At 36.3% G+C, this 12,184-nt stretch overlaps 1 protein-coding gene across 1 annotated transcript; it reads right to left on the reverse strand.

Annotated features, from left to right (window-relative positions):
- Window positions 1-330: 330 nt before the first annotated feature.
- Window positions 331-1,248, reverse strand: LOC149071769 (uncharacterized). Its single transcript, XM_089248008.1, has one exon. It carries the CDS (start codon window positions 1,246-1,248, stop codon window positions 331-333), a length of 918 nt encoding a protein of 305 aa, XP_089104134.1.
- Window positions 1,249-12,184: the final 10,936 nt, after the last annotated feature.

The following is a 12,184-nucleotide window of genomic DNA, read 5'->3' on the forward strand; positions in this document are numbered from 1 at the left end:
GTGATTATGTATTCAATTTTTAAAATCCATGCGTTATGCGAACAGGCTAAAACTATCAACCATGAAACTGATATACACATAAAAATACATAACCACTGCTTGTGCCAATTGAGCTTAAAATGTAATTGTCAAGAAACTGAAAGAGTTTATGGCTATAACTATTTAAGAATTTTAAGACAACATGATATTAAATGGAATCTGAAATGTGAAAAAGTATAAAATATATATATTTTTTCCGTCGGATCTCTCGGGTTGCTCGCCGGGGACTTGAAGTTGCGTAAAAAACCACAAAAACGAGGATTTGAGAACGAATAAATGCTTTTATTTACATCAACTAGATTTCCCGCTAGAACTACAGCAGCCTTCTTTTTTCCAATTCTGCTGTCCGAGTCCATAGAATCTCGCTCTTCTATTCGAACAATCGCATGCCATGCGTACCTCAAGTGCGTTAACAAACTTTTTCAAATTTCTACACTTCGTAACATTGCCCCCCCCGACAGTTGCTCGTTCCGGGAAATATAGTCCTGAAATCAGTGTGTGTCGGGCGTAATCCTTGTGATAGTAAGTGTGTCTGTTAAGATGGGCCACCTTGAAGTTCAGTGCCCTTTGAATACACACCACGACGTTGTTCAGTTTCTCCTTGACGCGATAACGTCCTTCTCGTGAATTCTGGAGTTTCGAACACCATCCTTTCGGGCGTTTCGGATTCCATAGCCAGACAAAGTTTCCCTTCTTGAAGTCGTGAGACGTGGCCTTCGCATCGTAGCGAACTTTCATCTTCTCGCAGCCAAGTTGGATCCCGTCCCTGACGATGCGACGTACATCTTCAAGGTGATCGTGGAGTTCAACCACGTATTCTCTCGTGGGAAGAAGAGCATCTGGAGGTTGCCCAAACAGCATATCACTTGGCAGCCGAAAATCCCGTCCTATGAGCATCTGTGACGGTGAGAATCGGTGATCTCGTGGACGGCACTCCTTACAGGCCAGCAAGAAGAGCGGTAACCCAGAGTTCCAATCTCGTTGGTTCTTTGACATGAACAGCGAGGTGTAATTCAGGATGGACCTGTTGAATCTCTCCAGCATCCCATTAGATTCCAATGAAGCGGAATTGTTCGTGTCTTTTCCACTCCCAGAAGTTTGAATAATCTGACGAACACCGCTGACGTAAAGTTTCCTGCCTGAACGGAATGGATAAGCATGGGGGACTCCGAATCGAGACACCCAATTCTGCACCCACACTTGTGCCATCGTCTCGGCCTACTGATCGCTTATAAACGTTTTCATTGCGGGCGTTTACCAATCCAAGCCCGTTTTAAATGAATCAATTAACCATCATAATTTTATTAGCCGCTCCTGCCACTTATATTTTAATCAATAATTATAGTTATTTAATAATCACTAATTAATAATCAGCAAATGAATTAATTAATCACTATGAAGATGACCTGACGCTAATTAAGAAATCATTAGTTATCAACACTAATTAAATTACTAATTAATTTGCTTTAATAGCGAAAGTCAATTTTTAATGAATCAATAATGTTTATTAATCAATCAATTATAATTATTTCATATACCTTCATTAAAAACGGGTTTTTAATGTTTGCAGTAAATAAATTTACTTCGAAAAAGTATGAAGCATAGCCAGGGGCGTCGGAAGTGTTTCGAACCTGTGGGTGCTCGTCTTGAGTTCCATATAGGAAATTTCGATTTCTGAATCAATTCTGTGGGTGCTCGGACCTGTTTTACAAATTTTCGTGGGTGCTCGAGCACCCACAGCACCCCCGGCTCCGACGCCACTGAGCATAGCGTCAGAAACCGATAAGTTCATAATAGTTCATGAATTCATGAGCCAAGTATTCCGGGCTTTTACCAACTCGCCTTGGAAAAACCTAAGTCTTACCGGTAAATTTCCTAGGTTTTACCAGTCTTCGGGCTTTTACCGCGCCCGTATCACACACACATACTTTGATGTTATTCATTGCATGCCTTTCTGAAAGCAATTCAAGATTAAAATTAATAAAACATAGGATTTGTTAAAAATTATGAGTATTTTTTTCTCATTAAAAGTTTAATAACGGTTCAAATACGATGTGAATATGCATGGTATTCTATCAATAGACCGACAAATGCAGAGGGTTGTTAGTAGACATCAAAAGGAACAAAAATTGCACTGGAACATGGTGTCGCAAACCACGTTGAGAGGGTGAAAATCGCGAAAAACGCATGCGGCCTCTGAGTCCAGAGGAGATGACAGGTGGATGTCAGTTGATCGCTGAATGCGTTCGTGGGTTTGCTCACCATATCTGACGGTCAGCATCATCGTGAAACGCATGCTATGGGGTAGGATCACGCGTTTCGGAGAACGTAGATTATCGCTATTGCGGTAGTAAGCACGTGTGGGAGTTAGTTGTCTGTTTCAATGAGTATTGTGATGGCTGACTACACGAACGAGGAATACGCTGATATGCATCTGATTTACGGTCAAGCAGATGACAATGGGCGCTTAGCACTTTTTTGTTCTTCAAGCGTGATGTCAAAACCTGCATGCGTTTTTTAGTGATTTCCACCGTCTCAATGTGATTTGCGACACCATGTTCCGTTGCAATTTTTGTTCCTTTTGGTGTCTACTAACAACACTCTGAGTTTGTCGGTTATTTATCAAGTCTCGATATTTATCAAGTACCAAGACAGTCGGTAAAACATTACGTAAAAAGAGTTCTCTTTACATTGCTTCCAAAATACTAAATTTATTTCGCGCAGTTAATCATACGAATAATAACATGAACTCCAATTTCAACATTTTCATTTGCATTTTCGTGATTTAATTTTCATATTTTCATTTTCAAAAGACCCAAACAATGGAACAATCATACAGTAAATGCAAATGCGTCGGAAAGTGATAAAAGTAAAAAAAACGAATGTAATTTTATCGCAGTATTGACGTATACAATGTTTAGTATGGTCATAATTATTTTGTTAATATTAAATAACGAGTAAATATTTCACCTCGTTGATAATTTTTTCTGTTTTAGCCTTTGTGTTTGTATTTGCATTTGCATACATCTTAAAAAATTGAGTTTTTGGAATTTCACCATTTTATTTAGACAAACGTAATCTTTACAATCGCCCTGCACAGTGTTGATATGGATATTTTTCATTTTTATTTATTACTAGCTGATACCCGGCGACGTTGCCCGCCCCGTAAAAAATTTATATATGTATAGCTTATTAATTATTTCTTACTCAAAAATCTAATTAAAATCTTCAGGCAATCGCTTGTGGATACACAATATTTTTGTTTGTCCATCTGGTGTGTAGATGTACAAATTTTTGCTATTACCAACACGTGAACAGGTGACGAAAAGGTGTCCGTGTGAAAAAGAGGGCTCAAGTAAGTTGATACCTGCCACTGCTAACGACTGGCCTTGCGCTTTGTTGATTGTCATGGCAAAAGCTAAACGAATAGGGAACTGTGATCGCTTGAAAGTGAATGGCATTTCTTCGGTGATAATTGGGATACGTGGAACGAAGACGTCCTCTCTCCTTTGGCACATCCAGTTAGAATCGTCGCTTCAATGATGCAATTGTGCAGTTTCTTCACGCAGAGTCTGGTGCCATTGCAGAGTCTCGGTGTGTCCAAATTTCTTAAAAGCATTATAGGTGCTCCGACTTTGAGGGTCAAATTGTGTGGTGGCACACCCGGAATATCCAAAGGAGTTCAGAAATTCTGCAGGATATAGAACTAAATGTCTGTGCCGTGTCTGTGACAGTGTCAACCGATTTGTAAGATGTGGAGTCTCCTGGAATAATTTTTAGGATTTTTTCGTTGATCTTGTTCACGCTGTCATTTTTCGGTGCCAGAATCGCTCTCAGAAAGCCACTCATGGTTTTGGTCATTTTGTTGAATTTTTGGGAAGACTTTGTCTGCAAGTTCTTGAACTGAGTTTAACAACTGGCAAAATCCATTTGGGAACGTAATCGGTCCAGTGCTTGGGTCTACTGGTTGGTCAACTGATGTGAAAATGATAGCAGTGTTGAGTCATTTTGCAGTTGAACTCGCATGTTGGTGGATAATGATAATTTTTTAACTTCGTGCCAGAGTGCTGATGATTTGAGGCAAGAATTGAGTTCATCAGCTGGCGTTGAACATTTTTATTCTGAGTTTTGTCGTCGTAGTTGTTGTTCTCTGTTGTTAGCGACGTCATACGTCCAGCTTGTGCAGCGAATATTATTCAAACGCCTTTTACGCATTTTTTAAATTGAAACTATACCTATACGATGGGCGGTTGATGAGATAAAGGCCGCATTATCACTTACAGGATTACAGAACAACCTGTATATAGGCTAGCAGAAATACCCGGCGCTTCCCGGGTTTTCTGCAATTAAATTGGAAAAGTGACAAACCGTTATAAAAGAATAAACTGTTATAATAACAGAATTAAAGGTGTGACAAACCATTGTAAAGGCATATATTCACGTCTGAAACGCATTGTTGGAAACCACGGTAACAAAAGTAAACGTTCCGAGAAAGTAATTATTGAGGCCCCAATACCATTGTTGCCCGACAGTTTTTTGCCCATTTCGGGCATTTGCCCAGCTCTGACGAAGTTTTAAAGCAGCCTACGGCTCAATCCCGGACCTGTTTGGTATATATGCAAAATCTGGCGACAATCGGTCTAAAACTGTAGATTTGTATAAAGAGCATACATACATACATACATACATACATACATACATACATACATACTTTCACATTTATATATAAGATTATTATATTTTTATTATATATTTTAATTAGTATGTGCTTGCATGAGAATATTTAAAGCTTTATATATTGATAAAAGGTACATATGTGTAATATTAATTGCACAAATGAAATAGAATGTTAATGTACACATAACTTGCTATTGAACGGCTCATTCTGTTATATTTTAAAAAGAAAAAAAGAAATGTTTAGTAAAATCAATTACATAACCCTAACCATCATTTAACTAATTTTTGAAAAACAACTTGATTGCAGTTGTCTTTTGAAGAACAAATATTTGTTTTTTTAACACGTACTGGAAGGACGCCTTAGTCCCTCGGGGTCAGAGAGCGAACGTCCCTAATTTATGTTTTTTTTTGTCTTTTTGTACAGCTTTGTACCAGTTGTAATGTTTTTGTTGTTGAATAAAAGGATAATAATAGCAATTAATTTTTCAAGTGATTCTTTTCACAAAAGTCAATGGCATATATTTCTCAAAACATTGAATAATAAGAGTCATTGCGTATATATTTCGTTCTTTCATAACAACCACAATGCGTAAATAATAAATCAGTTCATGTATCTAAACTCATTCAAGAGCCATCATTATAATGAATATAATACAACGATTTAAAAGAAAACATACTTCTAATAAGTCCAGAAAACTATTAAAAATGGAAATATTCTATAGTGAAATAAATAGCAAAGGAATAAAGGAATTATTATATTACAAAATTATATTGGAGGAAAAAATATTCTTTGTCCGCGTCATTTGCCAAATATTAAAGTGAAAAGTTCTTTGCAGAATATTGATGAAAAACGAATAAAAAAATTACTTCATATATATATATATATATATATATATATATACATACATATATATTACTTTGTTTTCTTCTGCAGAAATTTCACGAATTTTTATCACTTGAAGTTTCCGTGATATAAAAGACAGGATAATTTTTTTTTCTTTGGGAGATCTTCTTTTAGTCTTTTTTCCATGCGGCTTAAAGTGAAGAAATTCCAAGTAATATCGTATAAGTTATGGCCCCAAAATGAAGCCAAAGTCGGGATCTTCCATTCAAGAAAACCTCATTACATCATTTTCTGGGGCTCCTTTTCATACGCGTGTGGTATCTCTCTCTCTCCCTCTTTTATATGATAACGAGTAAGCTTCATGAAGAAGCTACCTATGATAGTATTAAGAATGGAGAAAGAGAATTTGAGTTTTTCTCTTTTCTTTTCTTTTTTCTTCTACGAAGTTAAATAATTCTTTCAGCTTTTTGTGCTTTCATGCGTTTGGAGAAGGTCAGACAAGAACTATCTACTCAGGTATTATCCTCCTTTTCCTTGGCTAAGAATTATGTATGTATATGCTCTTTTATATGAATTCGTTGCTTATATGGAATTTTGATATAATAATGCTTTCCCTGCTCTATATTTCATATCATTTATAAAGTGTTCTTCATATAAAAGCGCGCACATGCAATTTTTTTTTTATAATCCATGATTTTTCTGAACCATGTCATACCAATACGAACAACATCTCGTCAATGATAAATCTGTTAAAAACTTTACAAGCCTCGGTAATAGCATTTAAAGTATAAATTTAGCTCCGTCTTAATTGTTAAAATATTCATCTATGGTTACTATAAAATGCTTCGAAAAATTCTCGCAAACTTATTATTTTTGATGTAAGAAAACTGTGAATATTTTTCCATGTGAAGATCATAAAATAATGATGTGGGTGTGGTTGAAGTTGACAATTGATTTACAAAGTTGACAGGCCATGAGTAATGACGATGGATCGTATCGGGGATGAAGAGTATCAGGGTAACGACTATGGATCTGGAGATAATCAGTAAATACAATGAATCTGGAGATAATCAGTAAAGACAATGAATCTGGAGACAATCAGTAAAGACAATGAATCTGGAGATAATCAGTAAAGTCAATGAATCTGGAGATAATCAGTAAACGACAATAAATATGAAATTATGAGAAACAATGTATTGGAGATAATCAGAAAACCCTAATGGTATTTGGTGATAATCAGAAAACCATAATGGTATTTGGTGATAATCAGCAGTGGTAATGGTATTTGGAGATAATCAGTAAACCCTAATAGATCTGGAGATAATCAGTAAACCCTAATGAATCGATAGATTAGAGGATAACGACAATGGATCTAGAGATAATCAGTGATCTAAGGAAAATAGTGTAAGAGTTTTAGAGTGAACGAAACCAAAAATCTATATTAATAATTCTAATCGAACGATATAAAATCGTATATGTTGAGAAATAGTGGCACCTCTATCAGTTGTTGCACTACCCTGTAAATCGATGGTTCTCAAACTCTGTGTCACGGAGTTCAGGTGACATCACGTAAATCCGAGACTATACTCGTGTCCATCTTGGTTCAATACGTTCCAAAGTTAGCCATAGGCGTGTGATAGTGTGGCTACTCCACCATTGACAATTTATAATGGTCGCAAAATGTTGGAAGCTTGATTGCTGACCAGGATATTCCATCCCCAGCAGAAGTCAAAGGAGCCACCTTCCTTTACGATCTTCCAATCCCTCTGGCCTCACGCTAGTCAGAACGGTAACAATCCCAACACGCGTGTTGGCGTACGAGTACTCTTGCAGACTGATATGGGCCAGTATGTAGCAAGCCTGTCATTGGCGTTTCATGGCAGCGAGCTTAGGGGCAAACAATGGAAGAAAATATTTGCGATTGACTATTGGAACTGGCTGGCCATGAGCGAAGCTCATTATTTCCATCAAGGTCATCACGTCACACAAAGATTATTGATGGGAAATCTTTATAATTAGCCTACACTTGCGGATAAAAAAAGACGGTGCATATCCAATACATATGTTTATATGCGGATAAAAACACGGTGTATATCCAATACATATGTTTATATTCCCTGGCATTTGGAATATCAGATTTTTAATATTTTTTTATTAAAAATCTGATTTTCTTTTTTTGGTTGGGGGACCGCTGTATCTAGAGACAGTTATCCGTACGGAAGTTTAATTTTAAAATTCGAAAGCAGGTAGAAATGTAGGGTGGGGTTCCTAGCGTATGTGAACTAGCGGCAGGCATTTTCTCACAAAAAGACGGCTCGTGATAAACTCTGGGTAAGTAAATATCATAATTTACTCTTTTTTTTGAAAGTCGAAGTAAAGAAAAAATTACATATCGCTATAATTTTTTTTCCTTACCTCTAATTTTTTACGATCATTTTTCATAGTCGAGGTTTTGATGTTTTATATTTGATTACAAAGTCATTGAAATCTTAACCTACGTGTTATTTTCCTTTAAGAAACAAAGTGAATTGAGTTGTACCGTCGGGCACAATCGTTTGTGACCGTGAATATACGTCGGCAATTTTTTTTTAATTGTTATTTTAATTATTAATTCTTCATTATTTTTGGTATTTCTTAAAACTTTATTACAAAATATATTTTCCTTTTTGTTTTTCTGTATGAACCATATAATAACATGATTTTGAAGTTATAAAGAATTTATAGGTCCTTGCGAAAGAGTTTTTAAATCCTTTTTTTAGATACGAAATTGGTCGGTTACTATACGCTTGTGATTGTTAGAGGAAAAAAAATGACTAAACATTCTGTGGCATATGTGCGCAGGTAAATCCGCGTGTGTCTGTAGTTGCATCAGGTTTTATACCTATTATATCTTAAAATTTTGAATTTTTAAAAATCCAGTACTCAAAATTTTAGATTTTAAAAAATATGACTTTTTTTCACAAAAGTTTAGAGCATAATCTGAGCATTTAATGTTTCCCAGTTGGATGAGAAAAATTGAAATACAATTCTTTTTTCAGTACATACAGCACTGTCCTAATGCTATGCTAGTTATCCATCATTTTATTATTATTGTATAATATGCAAGTTAAGCTATATGTCTTGGCCTACCCGCCGTGCACATGGGATTTTGAAATCTCCCAAGTTTTAGTCTTGAGGTGCTTTTACTGTGAATACGGTAAATAACGCATTCTCCTGCGAATAATCCGTGCCTTATACGTTCGAAATCATCGCATTTTATTAGTATGGATTAAATAAAACTTCGTGTTATTTGCAGAGAATTTGGGATAGAACTAAATATTTTTGAAAATTAATTTGCAATTATTTTGATTTGTTTCGAAAAAGACACAATCTCATATAAATTCATTATGAACATTCTTGTTTTAAAATAAAATATAGGCTAGTTAAAAGCATTTGAAATAATGAAACATTTTTTTCTATGGTTTAGCAATAATTTCATGATACAGTGGAAATAAGCGTGCCTAAGCCGGAAAATTAACAAACGCGCGTGTGTGACTATTTACGATACGGAACTAGATGAATCTTACATAGTAGCGATGCGTATTGTGCGCTTGAAGTGTTGTTGTTGTTTTTTGTTCTGCTTGGAGAAAACTGTGGGATCATTGCATTATTGAACTTGGTTTTGGACGGGCTAGCTCATGAACAGGAGCCACTAGTTGTCGAAGAGATTGTGTGCATGGGGAAGACCATGGACTGGAGGTGCATGAGGATGGCATTCATGAACTAGCGGTGAAAAATGTCAAGGAATTGACTGAAGAGAAAGTGATGGATCTCTTTTACACGCATCAGCAAGAGTTTATGGACAGTATTCCAGCGAGTTCAATCGAGTTCCACTCGTGCATCTGTTTTGAATTTTTTTCTCGAACGGCGATGTAGACGGCCATGAGGCGTAATCCGAAAAAATACATGTAGGTATATTTTTTCTTTTGCTCGTTCCTTTAGTTTTTTAACAATTATAGCACCCTCATTTAACATATACTGTACTTCATTCCTGAGTCATGTGCATAATATAAGCGTACACAATATGATCCACTGGGAGCCAGACGGTCAAACCCTAATCCCTAAATTACTATTACTCTTAATTCAATTATAGTAAATATATTATTCAGTGATCAATTTAGTTACTTAACGCAGTACGTCATAGTATAAGGAGAAAAAAAAATAAACTCACAACAACAATTTATAAAACAATAATTTTTCTTTCGGTAACAAACAACAAAAAACACGAGATCTTGTCAGGACACCCAGAACATGACTGCAACCTGACGGAAAAGGTATCCAAAACATCTCACTCTCTATTACGTATTTCGTAGGCAAAATAAGGGCTTTTTTCTCCTGTTTCCACACAAACACAACATGCTTACCTTCTTTTACTTGTATTTTTTTTTTTTTTTTGCTCCACACTCCTGCCGGTTTGATAAATGAGCTTTAGTACATGGGAAGAAAAAGGTTTGATTAATTTATTTCCTTCCGTTTCCTTACATGAACGCGAAAAGCAGTTAGAAAGGCGAAGGCAAAAAAAAAAGAAAGGAAGGGGGCAGCGGGTGGATATACAGTGTACTTCGCTAACATTAATGCTCAGCCACCAGCTGTTCCAGCTCTTCTAGGAATTCAATTTTCTGCAGTTAGTGCAGGAGCTCGATCTCACACTCACACAGCCATCACCCTCCTGAAGAATGATGGTTTCCATTAAGGACGTTGTTCTGTAAATTTTCCTATCGGATCTCTCACAAGGCGGTGAAGAAAAGACGGGAAAAAATATATATACGGAAAATACTTTCATGGAGTAAATATCTTATTCGGAGGTGGTGTGCGCACACACACACACACACACACACACACACACACACACACACACACACACACACACACACACACACACACACACACACACATATATACAAAGTCTCTTTCTTAGTTCTTATATTTTCTTGTATATATCCCTCCATCTACCTCTTCTAGTTCTGAAGCCTTCCACTCTGGAATGGATATTGAGCAGCTTGGTAGTACATTACAGCAATCATTCGCCTCACGTTTTCCAATAAGTCGTATATATCGCTATTTTGGATCTACATCATGATAGAAGAACGCATACTCTGTTTTCTCTTCAGGGCTTTTGTCATTTTATTCGGTTTCATTTTAATGATTCTCTTCTCCATGTGTAATTGTAGATGGAATTCGGGAAAGAAATAACAATAATGCAGTAATAAAAATTGATGTATTTTGTTTTGTAATTTCGAAATCGAAACTGAAGCTACAACTCATATGCCTGATATAATTAATGGAACAACTGGCTGTATTATTACTATTATAACCAAAATATTATTTGAAACATAATTTAGGTGAGCGAGTATATATTTGTATATCACACTTTCATTCATTTGTTTAATTAAGTTTTAATGCAAAAGATGCCCGATGAACAATTTTTTAAATATTTCTTGATATTTATTCCAAGTGAAAAGGCAGAATTACGACATTACGAGTTACGAATTATGTAGACATTATCGTCTTTGCTATGTGATGCAATAGATTCACTGCTAAATATTCAATTTTTTGGGCGTTATTTTTTTTTTCTCGTAAAACCTCGATATTACGACGTATGCGTTCGAAGAAATGTCGTTGTTGAGTGGAGGTTCGGAACATTTTGCCTACAAAAGCCACAGACACCTTATTCATAGAATGAAAGCCATAGACAAATCACACTAACAAAATGAACGGTACAGTACCTTTCCACAAATAAAATGAAGAATGAGGACCCCCCCCCCCTCCTTGCACCAATAAAATGAAATCCATGAACCCCTTTTATCCCTAAAAGTAAAGCCATGAACCACCTTATACACATAAAATAAAAGTCGCGATTTCCTAATATCCATAAAATTGAAGCCATGACCTCTCTTCCCCTCCCCCCGCCGTGTCAAAAAAAATGAAAATCATAAACCCCTTTCACCCATAAAAGGAAAGCCACAGACACCTTGCATCAGTGACATGAAAGCCATAAACCCCTTGCGCTGATAAAAATGAACGCCATAAACCCATTTTGCTAACAAAAATGAAATGTCACGAACCCCTTGCACCAATGAAATTGCCATGGACGCCTTCCTCCAATAACAAGAATAACAAGATCCCTTGCGCCAATGAAACGAAAACTCCTTGTGATAATAAAAATGTATGTCATGAACTTCTTGCACTGATGATGAAAGTCACTGATCCATTGCATTGATATACTGAGGGACATGGACTTCATTTTAGAATAATACCCATTTATATTGTAAAAAAAATTGGTTAATTATTTTCTCATTGAACTCACGGGCCCTCCTCTCCTGAATGCTTCCCAGGGAACCCTGGTTGTAAAGATATTATCGTTTTATCGAGAAGCAGCATCACGCATCATCGAATTTATGCTGTTGGCAATCATTCAGGGGCCACCCATGCTTATAAAAGGATATCCGAGGGGAAACTGACGTGTCTAGCGTCCGTGATTACTATATGCGTCCATTCTGAGAGAGCATACACATTAGAGACATATCTCAGAAATTGTGGATCATCTTCGGATGTCCAACTTGATGGCCGTATTTCATTGCCACG

Source organism: Pholcus phalangioides, unplaced genomic scaffold, assembly GCF_987345545.1.
Source record: "Pholcus phalangioides strain wild (caught in Gottingen) unplaced genomic scaffold, Ppha-v1.0 ptg000018l_1, whole genome shotgun sequence".
NCBI lineage: Eukaryota > Metazoa > Arthropoda > Arachnida > Araneae > Pholcidae > Pholcus > Pholcus phalangioides.

Excerpts from the sequence above, each read along its gene's own strand:
- LOC149071769 (XM_089248008.1), bottom strand. The coding sequence starts at position 1,248 with ATGGCACAAGTGTGGGTGCAGAATTGGGTGTCTCGATTCGGAGTCCCC.